General features: G+C 47.2%; 1 protein-coding gene across 2 annotated transcripts in view; it reads right to left on the minus strand.

The window, feature by feature from the left end:
• Window positions 1-12,843, minus strand: part of Abhd12b (abhydrolase domain containing 12B) — a 25,777-nt gene extending 12,934 nt beyond the window's left edge. Inside the window, exons 1-4 of one of the 2 annotated variants that reach the window (XM_005343201.2) lie at window positions 12,749-12,843; window positions 7,552-7,679; window positions 6,343-6,442; window positions 2,941-3,079 (exon numbers count right to left, since the gene is read on the minus strand). In XM_005343201.2, coding sequence (XP_005343258.1) covers window positions 2,941-3,079; window positions 6,343-6,442; window positions 7,552-7,679; window positions 12,749-12,843 — 462 coding nt within the window. The remainder of the gene's footprint in view (window positions 1-2,940; window positions 3,080-6,342; window positions 6,443-7,551; window positions 7,680-12,748) is intronic. The other variant, XM_005343202.2, reaches the window with a different exon arrangement.
• Window positions 12,844-15,172: the final 2,329 nt, after the last annotated feature.

Here is a 15,172-nt window from a genome sequence, read left to right on the forward strand (position 1 = left end):
CTCAAGCTCACAGAGATCTGTCTGCCTCAGCCTCCCAAGTCCTGGGATTAAAGGTGTGTATCACCTTGCCTGGTCTATCTAACACTGCTCTCTCTCTCTCTCTCTCTCTCTGTCTGTTTCTCTCTCTCTCTCTCTCTCTCTCTCTCTCTCTCTCTCTCTCTCTCTCTCTCTCTGTCTCTCTCGGTTTACAGGGTTTCTCTGTATAGCCCTGGTTGTCCTGAAACTCACTCTGTAGACTAGGCTAGCCTTGAACTCAGAAACTCAGAGATCTGCCTGCCTCTGCCTCCAGAGTGCTAGGATCAAAGGCAAATGCCACAATCACCCAGCAAAGAGATATTTCTTAGTGGCTAGGCCAGCTTGCCTGTATCAGGACTAATGATCAAAAGCCCCTGCCCCCACCCCTACCTTCCTTGGCTGCACTGGGCTCTCCAGGACCCGGCACAAACGCTGGGTGACGTACTGATAACCTACCTCTGGGCAGCAGGGCTCACCTCCAGGCATTCTCTGTCAGCTGAAGGAAAGGTCCTAAAGAGTTGGCTTCAGAATTGGGGGGTGAAGGGAGATTGGGTCTCCTGAACTCAATTATAAGCTATCTTAACCCCACTAACTCTTCCACAAAGCTCAAGAAGAAATGAAGGAGAAAGACTTGCCTTCGCAAATACAGAACACCCCCAAAATGACAGCATCCACACTCACATCAACAAAAGAAAGCAAAAAATTAGTCAAAAGGCAAAAAAATCCCTCAAAAAACATTAGCCTTAGAGTCAAAGTTGTTCAGTGTTAACGAGCAATGGAAGTTAAGGCTATAAACCCATTTCCTAGAAACAAAAGTAAGCCCACACTTCAAATTTTAAATACGACTTTGGGGATGGGTCCAAAAGTTCTAAGTCCCCATAGCTCTGGAACCTGAACTACAAATGATTCTGGTTGCGTTGACCAGATCTCCTGTGGCTTCCTGTTTGAGGAATGGGGCTCAGTACTGAGTACTGTGGGCTCAGTACTGCTGACTGTGGGCTGGGACTGCAGGGTAGAGGCTGAGGAGGGCGTGGCCCATGGATCCGGGTCAACTAAGGACAATTCCAGGTTCACACCCAGGCAAAGGAATGGCAGTATGGTGTAGTGAGCCTTTAAATAAACCTCCTATAATACTGTCCAACTTCATAAATCAGAACAATGTTCAAGAAGGCCCACTGTTCAGTTTTTTTTTAAGCCCTCTTAGGTTTTACATGGAGTTAGTAGACCACGCTGGGCCGCCACTCTGTTGTTCAGTGAAACTTACTTGAATCAAGATGTGGGAGTTTAAAAAAAAAAAAAAAGATGTGAGAGTGAGCCAATAATAGGCTAGAGCTAATGGCCAGGCAGTGATTTAATTAATACAATTTCTGTGTGGTTATTTTGGGGAGCTAAGCTAGCCACACCTCCCTACAACAAAAAATAAAGTCTTAGGGAATGCAACTCAAAACCGGACAGAGCAAGAAAGCTCCCAAGAGCAGGCAAGACTTGAGGAAGCCGTCATCTGACAGAAAATGACAGACAAAGACACAGGCGAGCTAGCCAGCGGGCAGGTTCCTGAGACTGTCACTTGGTTTGAAGTGTGTGTCCCGCTCCCCATCCCCCACCAGACATGAAGGAAAGGGTAGGTTTGCAATACACTGTCCCCCCCTGCTACCCCCTGTTCCCCTGCCCCCCATCCTTTGTCCCCTCCCCCCAGCAGTCCTGTAGTCCCTAGCTGATAATCATGTGGGCCAGGGAAGGCTTTGACAGCACACATCAAAGGACAACAGGCTTCTGGGAGGCCAGCTTTGTGGCAAGGCCAGACAGGGACCACAGAGACTGGGCTGAGGCATGAATATGTCAGAGTGGAGTCTGTCAGAGTCCCCAGTTTCTGTGGTCAGGGTTCCAGGCGACTTCTCTCAGACATCAGACTTCACATAAAGGGAATTAATGCTAAATAAAGGACGACTCCCCACTATCATTTTCTGGAAGAGACCACCAATGTGGAAATTGCTCTTTGTTTGCCCTCTAATGCATGCCTAAACCTTTTCCAGTCGTCCACGGGTTTGTCAATCCATGGTGTATTTTGGAGGCCGTTTGGAACTAGCAAGTGTTACGATGGGAATACGTGTCTCATAGAAAGCTATGCACATATTCAAAGAAATGCAGGGGAATCTTTTACGTGCCAAATGAAGAGGATTGCATGAAGCCCTTTGGAAACAATTATTCCTAGCTCCTAGGATTTGAAGCAACCAGCCTGAGACCGAGCGGAGAGCGGCTGGGCAGATATTCCCAGTGGCCTTTGTGCAAGGCTGTGGTTCTGTCAAGTCTTCTATGGTCGGCTCTTGCTGTCGGACACACACATAGACACCCTTCCTCCAGGCTGCTAGCTCGAGTTCTTTCTTGGTTTAAAAACAGCTGATTCTATTTGGATTCAATCTGTCATCTTGGATAATCTTGAGAAGTAAAGAATGAGTGGCTTCACTGAATCGATATGGACATTTTGGAAGAATTTTCATTCCCTCCCTTTTGAAAACAGACCCACATCATTCTACATGTAGACATTTGCCAGAACACCTTCGAATTTCAAAGAAGAATAGAAATAAGTGAAGGCATGTCTGTACTTGAAAACTGCCTTCAGTCTCCAATGGTTTAGAAATGCTCAAAGATAGATAGACAGACAGACAGATAGATATAGATAGATGATTGGTAGATAGATAATAATGATGAGGAAGGTAGATAAATAGATAGATAGATAGATAGATAGATAGATAGATAGATAGATAGATAGATGATAGACAGATGACAGATCATAGATGACAGACATATAGATAGATGACAGATACATAGATGGCAGATACTTAGATAGATGATAGATAGATAGATAGATAGATAGATAGATAGATAGATAGATAGATAGATAGACAGACATAGACAAATAGCTACTCCAAGCAGAGGTGCTGACCTGTGTTGTGCACTGCCGTGAAGATAAACAATAATCGGGTTCCCATCATGAAGGGCTGCTTCGTACCAGCAGCGACACTTGCCCTTGGCCTCTGCTCCCCGGTAGCTGGGGACCGTGTGCCTGAAGAGCAAGCAGAGGTTTTACAAAACTGCAAAGGCAGAAACTCACTTCCTTTCCAGGCCCTTACGCCAGAGATTATATATCAAATTATATCTCAAAACAACAGTTTTTAAAAACTGAGTAACATATGCATAAGCTAATAATAAAATCCAAGAGCACAAAATGTCTGAGGAAAATTGTTATTGCTATGGCTCTCCCCCACGCAGGGCGTGCCACTGGTTACTGCTTTAATTCCTACAATCTTTGTTTTTGTTAAGAAGTTTTCAAGATTGCAGTTCTTAAGTGCAGGCTATGAAATAACAACAAAATAAAAACAAGTTGAAACCAGTAAAAGATAATTGACATTTACCTAGAATTTGAACCTAAACTTTTATTCTTTTCTCTCTCAGTAACCAATGTATCATTAAGACACTTATACATTTCAACAGCTGCTTAAGTTTGGATGCTCAGATTTCAGCATATGAACATGTGGGGACTTTAAAATAACAATTAAAGATGTTCAGCAACATCATGTGGGTGAGGTGATGGCTAATCTTGGTTGTTAACTTGACACACCTAGGAAGAGTGAACCTCAGCTAAGGAATAGCTTCCATGATTGGCCAGTGGGTGTGTCTGTGAGGTGTTTCCTTAATTGCGAGTTCATGAGGGAAGGCCCCAATAAGAAAGATGGCTAATGATGTGGAAATCTAGTACAGTGGAAATGCCCTGCAATCTATGATGTATGAGTGACCTTGGCGAGGACTCATAGGAAGGGGGACACGGAACCTCAACTGGTCACCTTCTATAACCAGGTAAGGCTTCTGCTTCCGGCACTGGGACTGGGACACAAACCCGACAACGAAACCTTTGACCTACAATCTGTCCTGCCTGCAAGACATGCTGGGGTAATGGTGGCCCAGAACTTGTGGGAGTGGCCAACCAGTGACTGGTCCAACATGAGGCTCACACCATGAGAGGGATCCAACACCAGACACTGCCTGGATGGCCAAGAACCAGAGGCTGGACAGCCCAAAGACCCAGGATAGAACAGGACTGGGGAAAATAAATTCAATGAAATGATTACTAAAATTGGGGCATCATCTGGGAACTGATGGGAACAGATGCAGAGACCCACAGTCAAATACTAGGTGACCCAGGGGAGGGGTCAAGGACACTGTGAGAACATGGCCTACACAGTCAACTGTGTATAAGCAGGGCTCATAGGGGCTCACAAAGACCGAAGCAACAATCACAGACCGTGTATGGATCTGAGCTAGGCCTTCTGCATATATGTTATGATTGTTTAGCTTGGTGTTCTTGTGGGACTCCCAACAGTGGGAGTGGGGGTGTCTCTGACTCTTGCCAGCTCTTGGCACCCTTGCCCTCCTACTAGGTTGCCTCATTCAGCCTTGATATTAGGGCTTGTGTCTAGTTGTAACTGGTTATGATGTGTTCAGTTGATATCCCTGGAATACCTGATCTCTTTTTGAAGGCAAACAGAGGAGAAGTGGACCCAGGTGAGGGGTCAGGTGCTTGGAAGAGTGGAGAAAGGGAAACTGCGGTTGGGCTGTAATGTATGAGAGAAGGAAGGAAGAAAAGAAGGGACGGAAGGAGGGGTAGAGGGATGGAGGGAAGATAGAGGAGGGAGGGAGGGAGGGAGGGAGGGAGGGAGAGAGGGGGGAGGGAAGGATGAAGGGAAGAAGTTGGCTTAATGTAAGTCCAGGAGCAAGCCAGTAAGCAGCCATCTTCCATGGCTTCTGCTTCAATTCCCACCTCCAGGTTCCTACCTAGGGTTCCTTCCCTCACCCCTCAATCATGAACTGTACCTTGTAAGAGGACATAAACCCTTTCCCCAGCAAGTTGATTTTGGTCATGGTGTTTACCACAACAGAAAGCAAACTGGGACAGCACTCTACCTACCATTAAGTGATGGTTACTTCAGAGCACAAGGCAGGTGCTTTAAGGTAAGCCTGTAACACACCTCTGCAGCCTTCCTAGATTATACACACAGGTTTCTTCTCACTACTCAAGGGGAGTCATCCAGCCTAACTATGAAACCAGGTGGCCCGGAGACCATAAACACCCATATTCAAGATCTTCTATCTTGTTCGGCTAGCAAGAGAACCCTGAAAAGCTGCCTTGTACCATCTCACAGGTACATGCAGAACTGGCCAAGAGGCGATGAATTTTCAGTCCTGTCAATCACCAAGGAACAGAAGCCTGTCCTCCTTAGGGTCTCCGGAAACACTGGTGCCGCTCTTCTCTGTGTAAGCTGCTCATGAACATAGCTGCCTCACCAGGCCCATGTGGTCAATCAAACTATTAGCTAGACTGTCCTTAAGGATAAGGAGAAATTTATATGCACCATTCTAGAACATCCTCCTGTTGGAACTTAAGACTCACAGAGATGAACTGTAAAACAGAGCATTGGTGATGGCAGCCAAGAGCAAGCAGTAGACCCAAAGAGAAGATTCCCATGATTAGCACAACAGAAATAAAGTAGAAGGTACAGGACCTCCTTTAACCTTGATTGAATTTTTTTTCTGTGTGCTAGAGCTAGTCTATGGATGAACCCACCAGCAGAGGCTGTCCACCGTGGGAGCTATAGTCTTATTAGGAAGCAAAAGTGAGTAAGGGATCGTGTTACTCAATGACACTGGAAAGAGCTGCCCTAGGTGTGGAACACAGACAGCCAGAAGCGCATTTCCCTAAAGAGGAAGATGAAGAATGGGGGAAAGGAAGGGTTCCTGAACGTGACCAAAGTGAGACCCAAATATGAGCGAGGGTGGGGTGGGGCATGGAGAGTTGGGCAAAAAGAGAGAGCAGAGCAAGTCCTGGTTGTGACTTTTGTCAGGGAGCGAGTGTGTCTACAGCAGAGGGATGCTGGCAAGGTAAGTAGAATAAGGCAGAAGTAGGTGGGACTGACTTCAGACTCTGAAACAAACGTTCTGTAAGTAAAATGGAGCAGGGGGGGGGGTTGTCACAATAAAAGGAAAGGTGTGCGGAATGCTTCTAGAAGATTCCACAGCCAGCCAGGTCCGGCACAGGGGCAGCACAGCCCTGCTTCCTCTACACTCTCCCAGCGTATCTCCACCCCCCCCCGCCACGTGTGTCTGTGTCGCTATCTCTCTGTCTGTCTCATCTCCCTCTCTCTCGTCTCTTCTTTCCACAGTTGCTGCACGTGAGAAGATCGGGGACATCTCAGATGGCTCACAGGATGACACATTTACTGGCCACACATGCACAAGAACCAGAGTTAGGAAGGCGTCAGTCAGCTCACTCACCAGACACCGAGCAGCACCCCAGGCTCAGGCCTGAGGTAGAAGTTCACTGTGTGAGCGATCTTTGACTCAGGTCTCTTTAAATCCACAAGGGGGGTTTTATCTGCAAAGCAGAAATCATAGACCAACCCTCAGCATATGGCTTCATGTCTGACCGTCAGTTTTAAAAGAAGCTTTGTTTCTGTAAGCTAATCAGTTCTAAGCTGCGGGTTAAGCAGGATCCTCACCCTTTCTGGAGCTAAAAGCAGAAAAAACATTTCTCTAAAAAGGTAAGTAGAATCAGGCAAAAATAAACTCACAAGGAATACCATTATCTTTAGCTATAAGGCAAAATATCGCTAGTACTGATTACAACACAGTGAGACAATGAGAACGAGGGCTTCAGTGGGGGGCCAATCTCTCTCTCTCTCTCTCTCTCTCTCTCTCTCTCTCTCTCTCTCTCTCTCTCTCCTCTTCTATAATTGCTCAAATAAGAAGGAGGATTAGAAGGCCGAAGTGATGGGTCAATGGATAACATGTTTGCTTGCCACAAAAGCTAGGCAGACATGGCAGCCTGCCTGAAATCTCAGCAAACAGGGAGGAAAAGCAGGGGATTCCCGGGGTAAGCTACTGATCTGGGAGCACCCAATGTCAACACACACACACACACACACACACAAATGCTCACATACACACCACAGACACACGACATATGTGCATGTACATACATATATACACATTCATACACTCATATGTGCACATACACACATACACATACATTCAGACACACATGAACCCATACACACAAACATACAGAGACATATACACACATATGCACATAAACACACAGACACATGTACAAATGCTCACATACATATACAGACATGCATACACACATACTCTCATATACACGTATACATATACACACACTTATACACGCATATGTGTATATACACATACATACACATACAAACATTCAGGCACACACATGCATACACAGAGACACAGACACAAACATACATACAGACATACACAAAGACCTATGAACATACACACATCTTACTAGCAGAATGGCTGAATTTGTGCTAACCATCAATATAGTAGGTTTCCAACCACGTGAGTCTAGCCAGAATTTTGTAGCAAGTGATTTTTCTTGTGTCATGACTTTTAGAGCAGTGAGTTCTTCATTTGGGAAAATTTATGTAGGAATTTTCATAGGCAGTGCATACTTACAAAAATTGAAATAAATCAACATGTTCACGAGAGGAGGAAAAAAACGTTCCTTGAAAGATTTGCTCCTGAAACTTCGGTACCCAGCAGCTATTTGTCTCACAAGTGCTGAGCAGGCGCGTGGGAAAAGTCTGCAAAATATGGAGGAATAAAGTTTTCAAGATCAGCCCCAGCTTTGTCTTGGTTTGTTTTCCTTTTAAGATTCAAATTCAGGGGCTGGAGAGATGGCTCAGCAGTTAAGAGCACTGGCTGCTCTTTCAGAGGACCCAGGTTCAATTTCCAGCATCCCCAAACAGCTAATAACTGTCTGTAATCTCCAGGATTTGATACCCTCACCCAGACATACATACAAATGTGCAAGCAAAACATCAATGCACATAAAATAAAAATAAATATTAAAAAAAAGCTTCAAACCGAATTCCAGAGTCTAATCCTGGCACATCAACAAAATCCTTCATGCAGCTGCTTGTAACTATGTAAAGGGGCGTTGTTGGGCAGCCAGGTAAGGAAGGCCATCAGAGCCTCTGCCAGTCCCTGCAGAAGCCGAGTGTGGCTGGAGCAGGAGGGCAGCCTAGGACCACACTTCTGGGTGAGCAACCCATAGGAAGCCTGGACAGCACCCCAAAGTGGAGCATTAACAGCTGTAGGCAGCTTAGTCGTGGCCCTGCTCAGAGCCCCACTAGCTCTGAGTGAGCAGCCACTAGAACCACGCTCTTCTGGTTGCATCTCCGAAAGCAAACTAGAGAAGACCCCACTTTGAGAGGAGAAGGACCTGTGAGTACCAGGGACAGAAAAGGACACCAAGGCGCTCCAACAGGGCTGAAGCCAGGGCAGGGTGTCGTTGGATCACAAGCATCTTCCTTCTTTTGTGTTTGTATTCTTTTGGCATTTATTATTATTTTATGTGTCTGTTTGTTTTGTCAGTGTGTTATGTGTACCATGAGTGGCCCTTGGGCCCTTACGTCTTTCTTTTACTGTGCTCTTCAACACACACCCCTGAAGCTAAGTGCCATGACAGCCCAACGACGACGCCCACGAAGGCCACCTGTCTTGAGTTACATTTTTCATGAAGTTCAAAATCGTGTCCTGCTTTTGAGAGCTGAGCCGACATCTCCTGCTTCCCACTTACATCCCCACCATCCATTGTGCAAATCCTTTTCCCTATGGTAACTATGGTTACCACTGATTGTTCAATGTGACGTCCTTAGAAGGCCACTTTGACCTCGTCTGCTAGACCAGAGGGAATCAGGTAGTAACTGCTGTCGCCTTGCTTTGCAGATGTGGAGTGTCTAAAGTCAAGGCTCCTTCCAATGAATGAACCACTTTCCCCGAGTCTGCCTGATCCCAGAAATTTGCCATAATCTCTAATAAGCTGTTACAGACATGCTGAGTTCTACATGCTCCCCATGCAGACAAAGAGGACCCCACAAAGAGAACCCCAGGAACAGTGCTAACCTCCACCAAAACTCTGCTCCTGGGGAATGGTATTTCATGCTCCCTTTCCCCCTCTGCCCCCTCGCCCTGTCTCAGAGCCCCTTCCTCCTTATTTCTGTCCCCCTTTCTGTCCCTGTATTGACAGGAGCCTCCCGTTATGGAAGCAGTCAACCTCTAAGCAGCTAACCTTGCAGTGTTGATGACGTAAACACCAAAGTGTCTATCCATACCCAGAAGAGGCTTGAAGAGAAATGACGGATCACGGATTTGGGACAGGTCTGCCAGCAGCAGAAAAGCTATGCAGGCCTCCAAGTCACGGGCAGCTCTGCAAATATATCACACATGGGCGACTGCCCGCCCACAGAACCAGCAAGAAGGACACGGGTAGGACTGTTTCATAACACTCTAGAACAGCCACCACGGAGGCTGCAGGAAGGGCAGGGCCTTGTTCTGGTTTTAGAGATGAAAGTCACAACCCGGAGATTCTGCTTTGAGCCACAGATCAAGGCAGCTGGGCAGACAAAGCAGGAGTCTGTGAGGGTAGGCTTCCTTCCAATATGCCCTCCTGCTATCTGTCCCTACATTCCTGAACACCCTTCCCCAGTCCACACACCCCTTGCCTTCCAGGCTCCCCACAAGTCATCTTTTGAAGGTAGGCAGGGTAGTCTCCTGCTAAGTTACCTTTTGAAGGTCTGTCTGCTTGGGGAGCCGAGGCATTGAAAAGAAATGTGTTTCTTTCTATTTTTTTAAAGGAATAATTTATATGGGACCTTTTTCTCAAATAGCTCCAGGCTCTTCCGTGAGAGTCATTGCAGGGAGAGAAGAGAATGACCTGATCCCCCGGCATCAATAATGCAAAGGCGTTTCTTTTAATGAGGGGGCTGTCAATTTGACTTGCCCTAGATCAGCAGAGGATCAAAAGTCACCAGCGGCTAACAGATCTGATTTGAGCAGGGGAGGCAGTTCCTGGCCAGTCCTGGCTACAGGCTGGCTACATCAAACGGCCACCTGGGAACTGGGGTGTTCTTTCACCGCCTCTTGATCAGAGGCAGCTGCAACCACAGGGCACCTCCTAGGGACCCAAGGACCATGCCAGGAGGGTTCCTGGTGAAAACCTGCAGGACTCAGAGCTTATGTAGAGCGAGTCCTTCCTGCCCAGAGGTGTCCACAAGCCAGCTTCGGGGTGCCCAGATCAGACAACGTTCAGCCAGATTGCTGTACCTCCATTCCATTGCCGACTGACGCAGTCAACCCGTGCTCATCAAGGCGTCTCAGGCTACGCCCTCCTGACCGGATTCCATCTTACTCTCTTTGCATGTGTTTCGTGGTGACAGAGCCTCTCTATACGGCCCTTCCCTCTGTGGATTTTTCTTTCTGCCCTTCTCACTCATGAGCAGAGCCTCAAACTGACCCTCGGTTGCTTTCTGATGCTTCCCTATGTGCCAGGTCCTGAGGATTTGCATAACATACAAACATAACATACATAGCATAACGCGGCTTCTTCGACATCCCTCTCTGTCTACCACAGGTCCAAGTCCACTCCGTATCTGCTGGTCCACAAGGAGAAGATTGACAGTGGAGACATGAGGGAGGCAGTGGGGACATGAGGGGAGGCATGGGTACATGAGGGCTTCATCCTTTATGTTTTTAACTACAATTAAAAAGTGAATCTCCAGGAGCTCGGCAAGTCCAGGAATTGTGCCTGTTTTATTTACTCCCGTGGGTACAAATCCTAGTCTGCTAGCACGTGAGACATGAGGTGACCAGTACTGAGGGAAGATTTAGTAAGATCTTCACGCCCCTCCTAGGGGCCCTCTGTGAACCATCTAGAACAGAAAGGTGATGACTTAGGGCAGTGGTCAAAGAGGAAAACAGCCTTTAGGCTTCTTCCTCCTGGCTCCTGTCCTGAGAATATTTTCCATTTTCCTATCTTGTACTACTTGCAAGTGAAGATCTATTCTCACGGTCCCATCCACTTTAAATAGTAACTGTATCTGATGAACTTTTAAAATAAACACACTAGTAGGGAACGGGTCTGGGTCAGATTTTTGTCAACTTGGCACTAGAGTTATCTAGAAAGAGGAATCTAAGTTAAAGTACCTCCATTAGCTTGCCTGTAAACAAGGATGTGGGACATTTTCTTGGTTAACGATTGATGTGGCAAGGTCCAGACCACTGGGAGCATGCCATCCTTGTGCCTGTGGCTCTGGGTGATATTAAAAAGTAGGATGAACTAGTGGGGCAGGGGTGGCACACGCCTTTAATCCCAGCACTCAGGAGGCAGAGGCGGGTGGATCTCTGTGGCTTCAAGGCCAGCCTGGTCTACAAGAGCTAGTTCCAGGACAGGCTCCAAAGCTATAGAGAAACCCTGTCTCAAAAAAAAAAAAAAAAAAAAAAAAAAAAAAGCAGGATGAACAAGGCAGTAAGTAGCGTTCCACTGTGGCCTCTGTTTCACTTCCTGCCTCCAGGTTCCTGCCTGGAGTTCCTGCTCTAACATCTCTTCATGATGGAGTATAAGCCCTAAGACAAAAATAAGCCTTCACCTCCCCAGGTTGCTTTTGGTCACGATGTTTTATCACAATGACACAAGAGCAAACGATCCCTGTTGGTCATCGTGCCTAAGGCACTCCCAAATGAGGTCTCCTGTGCATGTCTGTGATCCTAGAGTAGTTTATAACCAGCACAAGTTAAAATGGAACAGAAAGAAGAAATGTAGGGTCTGGCGGTGGTGGCTCACACCTTCAATCCCAGCACTTGGGAAGTAGACTTAGGCAGATCTCTGTGAGTTCGAGGCCAGCCTGGTCTACAGAGCAAGGCATCTAGGGCTACACAGAGAAACCCTGTCTCAAAAAACTAAAAAAAAAAAAAGAAGAAGAAGAAGAAGAAGAAGAAGAAGAAGAAGAAGAAGAAGAAGAAGAAGAAGAAGAAGAAGAAGAAGACATGTAACAAAACTAACAATACCTTCCCCCGTCAACAAAACAAAAGAGATACACACACCTCCTGGGGCCACTGTCTCAAACCCCATGCAAACAAGATTAGCAATGTGGTACAGATCTAACAAGTGATGGAGAAGATTGTCCAGACTCATGGGAGCCAGAATGTTTAAAAGCAAACAAACCAAACACCATGATAAACAGACATTTTCAGACACTAAGATTGTTAAGGATTTACACAGGTAATCGCAGACAAAGTGATTGCAGTGCACCCAGAAGTTCAGCCAGTCTGAACTCCGACTGGAGACAGGATGATTTCCTCACTCCCGGGAACCCGCACCCGAGGAACCAGGTATTTATCACTACCTGATCTTTCTCCACCTACACAGACCCTTGACCTTAAAAGAGTCCACCCCATATTACAGCACATTGTAGGCTGTGGCTGTCTCTATTATTAGTAATATTTAAATCCATCCGGTAGAGTTGCAAATTGAGCAGGTAAGAAAACTCAGCTTTTTGGAGTCTCGTTTCCAAAACCCTTATACATTTCTAAAAAGTTAAACCTGCCTGCCTCGCTGGCCTGGGCAGGATTTGAAGACTGGAAGAAAGCTATCTCCCAGAACTGCGGAGTAAGCTATGTAGAAGCCAGGAAATCCCCGTCCCTGTCCCGCTCCCAGCATCCTCAGCCCCCCACCCTCACCCCGCTCCAAACTCCAGCCCTAAAATTCATAGCTCTTTAGACCGCAGAGAATGATGGACCAACGCAGCAAGTGCCTTACCCTTGCCTGGCACAGCGGGGCTATGGAGGTGACGGAGGGACCAAACACACTCACCTCAGGTTCCTCACGACCATATCCCACCAGGAGGCCACGCAGGCACAGGCTGGGGGCCCGGGCTCCGAGGCTGCTTCACAGTCCCTAGAATCCATCTCCAGGCGCTGCCACCTCTAAGGGAGCTGCCACAGGCCACCCTGGCACGTTTGCCCTCTCCTCCCCTGCTGCGCTGGTTCCCGCCTCTTCTACCGCCCAGAAGGAAGCTTGGCCACCTGCCAGAGGTCACACTCATCTCAGGGGCTGGGGCTTCCTCCCCGGCTGATCTCATACTCAAGCACACACGTGAAGAAGAATGAAAACAAAACATATAACACACAGCTGCATAACTAATTTGTTTTCTGTTTACTTTCCATTGGTTTTATTATGTATCCCTAGGAGTTCTAGTAGGTGCTTGCCCCTGCTGGGCCCACTGAATAAAGAAAAAGCTTTGTTTTGTTTTGTTTTTCATACTAGGCATGGTTTTCTAAGAGCTACCTGTCATTACATCACAAAAATCCCTTTGGTTCCCTTTGGTTAAGCTGAGAGGCTGGAGAGACGGTTTGGTGGGTAAGAGCACTGGTTGCTTTTCCGGACAGCAGCACAGCCTTGAACTCCCAACAGTCTATAACTCAGTTCAGAGGATCTCACAGCCTTTGTGGGCGCCAGGCATAAAAGTGGTGTTCAGGCAGACCCACGGGCAGGCAAAACACCCATACACAAATCATACAGTGTTTTAAAGGTTGATCTGTCCAGGGGATTTTTGAGCTACATTGACCTACACAATCACTCCATGTATCCAAAATGAAAATCTTTTTTGGTGTTTTCTTTACTTATCAGTATTTAGCCAAACCTCATTCTTGGGCCAAGGAGCAGCCACTAGTTGGCTGGCACCTAGGGCAGGTTACAATCGGTAGTTTTTCTTTAAGAGCAGAAGCCACAGGCTAGCCAGAGCTGCTCCCCAAAAGCCACAGGGCCAGAAAGTAGGGGTGAGGAAGGGAAAGATGCAGTGTGAGCAAGGTGCAGCAACTCAGAAGTCACATGTGACCTTTCTGTGGTATGGGTTCTGGAAGGATCCATATTGGCTCAGGACCCCAAGACCAAGTTCTCGCAAAGATTCTCACAGAGGGACAAACAGCAGGGAATAAGAGACAAAGACAGGAAAGAGAGGACGAGGAGAAGGGGAAGGAAACCAGGGGTAAACAGGCAGGGGTGTCTGTCCCAGAGGGGAGCAAAGGAATGACTGCCTCTGGATAGAGGGGACAGATATGGGACATGAACAAATGGTGTTTATAAAGGTAAAATGGGAAACCCTGTGTTACGATGAGGTGTTTAATTTTAATTGGCCATGTTCTTTAGGTAAACCAAAGGGGCCTTTTGATTGCTGGACTTCCATACTTTGATACCTGGACCTTGGTAGTCAACCTCAGCAGAAAGAAGTGGCCAAATAAGGGAATTGATCTTGGTGGCTAGCTTTAGGAATGTAACCTAATGGTTTTTAGCAAGGCAGAGGGAATGGCAGAGAAGGGCAAGGCCTGCCAGAGCCACATGCTCGAGTGAGCTCGTGTCTCTTCAGGGTCTCTGTGGTCTTTGACTATGAAACCCCAGAGAGCATGCAGGAACTCTTCCACTTGGGGAAAATGGATCCCTCTGGAAGAAAAGACAACTGTCTCATGAGGACTAAACCATGCTAGAGAACTGACAAGGGCAGACTACCCTTTTCTCTTTTAATTACTCTCACAATGCCCGTTTGGGAGGCAACATCGGGCTTGCACCATGCAGGTTTTCTCACACGGGGCCATAGCTGTGGTCCTGAGATAAACGTCGATAAACGACTCAGGTAGGCCTCAAATTCAGTCTTCCAGAACTTCAGCTTGTGGTGTCTCTGCCTCAGCCTCTAGAGGACTTACTTAGACCGCAGGCCTGTCCCACCAGGGCCAGCTGCAGGGTGTCCACCTTCTGATTCACATCAAGATACAAGAGGACTCAGGCCAGGCTGAGTCCCTGCCAGCTGAGTCCCTGCCAGCCGGTCTGCAGCTGTCTTGTTAGTGAGCTGAGATGCCTGAGAGGTGAGGGTGCTGCAGGCGAGGCTCCAGGGAGTCACACCTGTTGATGAGAAAGCTCCTTGGGAGCTGGCCGTGAAGATGGTCGGAATTTCCAAGAACTTGTTCAAGGCATCTCAGGGTGAGCCTCTGGGTCATGCTCTGTGGCGCTGGGGACTCCAGAGAGAGCCAGCAGAGGAGGGAGCTGAGGCCAGCTGTAGTCGGACATTTTGTCAGGACTGCAAGTTCCCAAATAATGACACGGAGACTTATTAATTATGCTAGGTCTGCCTACAGCTTAGGCTTGTTCCTAATTCTTATAACTTAAATTAACCCATATTTTTTTAAATCTATGTTCTAGCATGTGGCTTGATACATCATCTCCATACTGCCTGCCCTGCTTCCC

Source organism: Microtus ochrogaster, chromosome 1 (genome assembly GCF_000317375.1).
Source record: "Microtus ochrogaster isolate Prairie Vole_2 chromosome 1, MicOch1.0, whole genome shotgun sequence".
NCBI lineage: Eukaryota > Metazoa > Chordata > Mammalia > Rodentia > Cricetidae > Microtus > Microtus ochrogaster.